This window comes from Guillardia theta (assembly GCF_000315625.1).
Source record: "Guillardia theta CCMP2712 unplaced genomic scaffold GUITHscaffold_98, whole genome shotgun sequence".
Lineage (NCBI taxonomy): Eukaryota > Cryptophyceae > Pyrenomonadales > Geminigeraceae > Guillardia > Guillardia theta.
Window position 1 is genome coordinate 96,867 of NW_005434576.1, and position 3,559 is coordinate 100,425.

A 3,559-nucleotide genomic window follows, 5' to 3' on the forward strand; every position below is an offset into this window, starting at 1 on the left:
GCAAACGCAAGATGTCAGCTCGGACCACTAAGTCGCATGCCTAGGAAACAAAACACGAAAACAACCAATATACCACGAGACTCAATTCGAACCATCGAAATCATGGAATTGAGTTAGTGGATTCATGTCACTTCTCAAGTCCTAATCGAAAGAAAACGGCAATACATCGACCGCAAGCTGCCTTTTCTAGAGAGGGAGGGTAGGCGGGAGAGAAGACGAAACAACGCGATATGCGTCGTAAATCAAGGACAGAATTCCTGTTTCCTTTAGCTCATTCTAATGTATAAACTGGTATTCAAGGATGATGAGAACGCCCTAATGAGGGCGGATAAAAGTCTGTGGCTCCTTAGAGCTAGGAAGGGAATGTTAGAACAGCATCACAAACTTGCATCTTCAGAATCTCTTCCTGGTTTCACTAAATCATGGATTTCAAGTCTCGCTCATCGCAAATCGCATCTCTCCTGCATCATCATTTGCTCTGCGCGTTCCCTCATGTTCAGCTGCCGCTCTCTGTCATTCGCTGCATGCTCCTCGGCTCCACGCCCTCTAACCTCCACCCCACCCCAGCTAGAGACTTTTTCTACCCACCCTACGAGAGCATCACCCTCTACACACACCTCTATCCGTCTTCAATACCTCTTGTTGGCCTCCTCGGCAAGTACCCCTCATAAATCACCCTACGTGAGACCCCCACCCTTTCAAAGAAATTTTCTGTATCATACACCCCGAACTTCTAGAAGGATTTGACCACAAACGGGTGGGTATTGGAGCCCAAAATTTTCATGTACCCCCATTTTTTACCCACCCATCCTCTTCCCACACCACCCCACCTCCTGCAAGGTTTCGACATTCAAAGTTTTGATTTGTTTGATGAGCTCCGACCATCCTTCCACTTGGTCTGCACCCACCCACCCCACCCATCGATTTCCAATTCCTACTACCCCAAATTTTCCATCTGACTACCCCACTTGAACCAGCCTTCTCGAACGGTCCACGTATGCCTACCCCTAAGACGGGGAATACCCCACCATTCACAACCTTTCCCCACGTTTCAACTTGATTCCCCACAGGTCCTAATTACTCCCCAATCCAGTACCACCCACCCCTCTTCTAAACTACCACCCTGTTGTACTCAGGATTCCAACTCGAACCCCTACTACACCGCTTCCTGATTGGGGAGGAGGTGGGGTAGTTCTGAGCACAGTATGCTATGATGTACCCACCTTGGTTAGGAAAGATTTGGGGAAAAAAGTGGGTGGGTAGGGGGTGTAAGGGACAAGTGAGTAGGGTGGATGTGCTTTAAATACCTTGCACGGGTAGGGTGGTCATGGGAGCATGACGTTGGGGGTACCGCGTGCTGTTTGTTTGTGAGTTGAGTCAATAAAGAGGAGGGGTAGGTGATTGAAACTCACAGAGAGGGTTAATTTGATGTTTCATGAAGGGGTGGCGGACATGGTGGGTGGGTAGGGGGTCAGGGTAGGCTGCAACAAGGAGAAGTGATGCCAGAAGGGTGGGGTGGCTCCCTGCAGCCTTTCCTGAAGAAAGACAATTAGCTATCCCTGTTTCGGGAAGCAAGGCGAGGGGGGCTCGGTAATAAAGTATTGACTAAACGTTTTGCAGCTGGTGCGGAGAGACATGCAGTGCTGTTGACGAAGGGGCGGTCTAGTTAGTCAACGAGACTAGGGGGGGTTGCATAGCAAGACCGCTATGAAGAAGGAAATATTGGATTATCACATGAATAGGAGGGTGATGATACAGACGGATGAAAGAGGTTAAGGCAGGCATGCAGGAAGCCAGATTGGCATGTTTTGTAAGCAATGCGGACGAGAGACTTGGTTTGAGGCAGATAGTCTTCACGAATAGGAACAGTATCCTTAAAACCAGGATGACAGGAGAATTTGGTTCATAGTAGGAAATTAGACGATAGAATTTTGAGTGAAGATGAATTGATGTATTGGTAAGTCTCTTGAATACAGCTATGCCGTTAGGCAGGTTGATCGTAGAAACGACACAGGAAGGAACATAGTTGTATCAAGTCAGAAGGATAGTCGCTTTCAAATTCATACAAGTTGACACCGCACGAAAAGGGATGTTCCACGGACTCCTCAAATCCATACAGAAGTGACCCGACTTAATATTCCACTGAGGTATTTCCAGGGATGCTTCAGACGCTTTCTCAAGTAGCACGTCCCGGACCTCTGAAGAAGAGGGCCATTCGTCCGGCAAGAGCAATGATGCTCGGTGGGATGTGGGATGCCGATGTGCAGAGCGAATGGAGAGATAGCTGCGCTGGATTCTGTGGAACCGACGATCCACACACACAAATCTGAAAAATGTAGTGATTCAAGAAGCTGACATCAGGTTAACCTTATTATGTGTAATCATTATGGTAGAAAGAACATTATATAAAATGAAGAAAGGCATGCGACGCCATGAATAATACGCTATTAACTGTATTGTAATTTGTTCAGAAGATCGGCGTGAGCATCTTTGAATCCCTGAGGAAACGTTGAGAAAACGTGTCAGGGTCGTCTTGTAGAACAACTTTGCATCGAATCTCACTTCAATCCTTGAGCGAGCATTTGCGCACGCTCTGGTATGCACAGCTATATCACGCTTGCTGATTTCCCTCTCGTGCTGAAAGCAGAAACGAAAAAATGTCACAAAGAAAACATAGTGATCAAATCAAAATACAGGGAAGTCATTACCATTTGTGCTTGATACTCTCTATTCGCTTTCGCTAATGTTCCCATGAGTTCTTGCTTCATTGATTTTTCAAATTCCAGAACTCTCTTCGCTTCCAAGCGCTCTTGGGAAAGGATTAAAAGTTCTGTTTCCAAGTTCTCCACCTCGCGGCTTAGGCTTTGTACTTCATGATCGCGATTAAGGAAACTCTCATTCAGACGTCTTGATCGAATTTCCATTTCTAAAGCTTCATCGGCTAATCTTCTATGATCATTTCTGAATTGCTGTACGATTTTCCTGTTCAAAGAGCAAATCATTGAACAAGTGATGAAATCGCGAAAAACAAAAAAGTTTGACAAGAAGCACAATACTTCATTCGATATTGGTTTCATTGCAGATACAAGGACAGAGCACGCAACAAAGTGTCTTTTGACATAAATGAGAAGCATGCCACTTATCAAGACTCGAATACCTTTCTTTAGCAAGGGAATGGCGAGCTGCTACAACATCATTTTCGAGGCTTCTCCGAGCTTTAGCGAGATTTTCCAATTCTTCAACCATCTGCATAAGATCCTTTCCTAGAGATGAGAGATCCTCTCCCTCCTTTTCCATAGTCTCCTCCTCGCCGTGATCCAGATGCTGCTTGGACATTGCCGTTGACACAATTTGTCCACATCCCCTCTCTGACCAGTTGACAGTGACCGGGTTAACGCACCGGGGGTTAACGCCGCCGGGTGCAGGATCGGATCGGACCGGGTGCTGGCCGATCGTACGGTACGGTCGGATCGGACCGTACGGTCGGACGGCCGCGCTGTGACCGCCCGCGGCCGGTCCGCGGCCGCCCGGCCCCGGGCCCGGCCGACCTGCCCGGAGT

The 3,559-nt window shown here is 47.6% G+C and overlaps 1 protein-coding gene across 1 annotated transcript; it reads right to left on the reverse strand.

Annotated features, from left to right (window-relative positions):
- Window positions 1–2,371: 2,371 nt before the first annotated feature.
- On the reverse strand, window positions 2,372–3,348 carry GUITHDRAFT_155020 (hypothetical protein). Its single transcript, XM_005824128.1, has 4 exons — window positions 3,158–3,348; window positions 2,709–2,982; window positions 2,563–2,637; window positions 2,372–2,498 (listed from the first exon to the last, which is right to left on the reverse strand). Exons 1-4 carry the CDS (start codon window positions 3,334–3,336, stop codon window positions 2,448–2,450), a joined length of 579 nt encoding a protein of 192 aa, XP_005824185.1. The 5' UTR covers window positions 3,337–3,348; the 3' UTR covers window positions 2,372–2,447.
- Window positions 3,349–3,559: the final 211 nt, after the last annotated feature.

Excerpts from the sequence above, each read along its gene's own strand:
- GUITHDRAFT_155020 (XM_005824128.1), bottom strand. The coding sequence starts at position 3,336 with ATGTCCAAGCAGCATCTGGATCACGGCGAGGAGGAGACTATGGAAAAG. Across the intron at positions 2,983-3,157 it reads CATTCCCTTGCTAAAGAAAG|GAAAATCGTACAGCAATTCA; the intron begins GTATTCGAGTCT and ends CTCTTTGAACAG. Across the intron at positions 2,638-2,708 it reads GAGAGTATCAAGCACAAATG|CACGAGAGGGAAATCAGCAA; the intron begins GTAATGACTTCC and ends TTCTGCTTTCAG.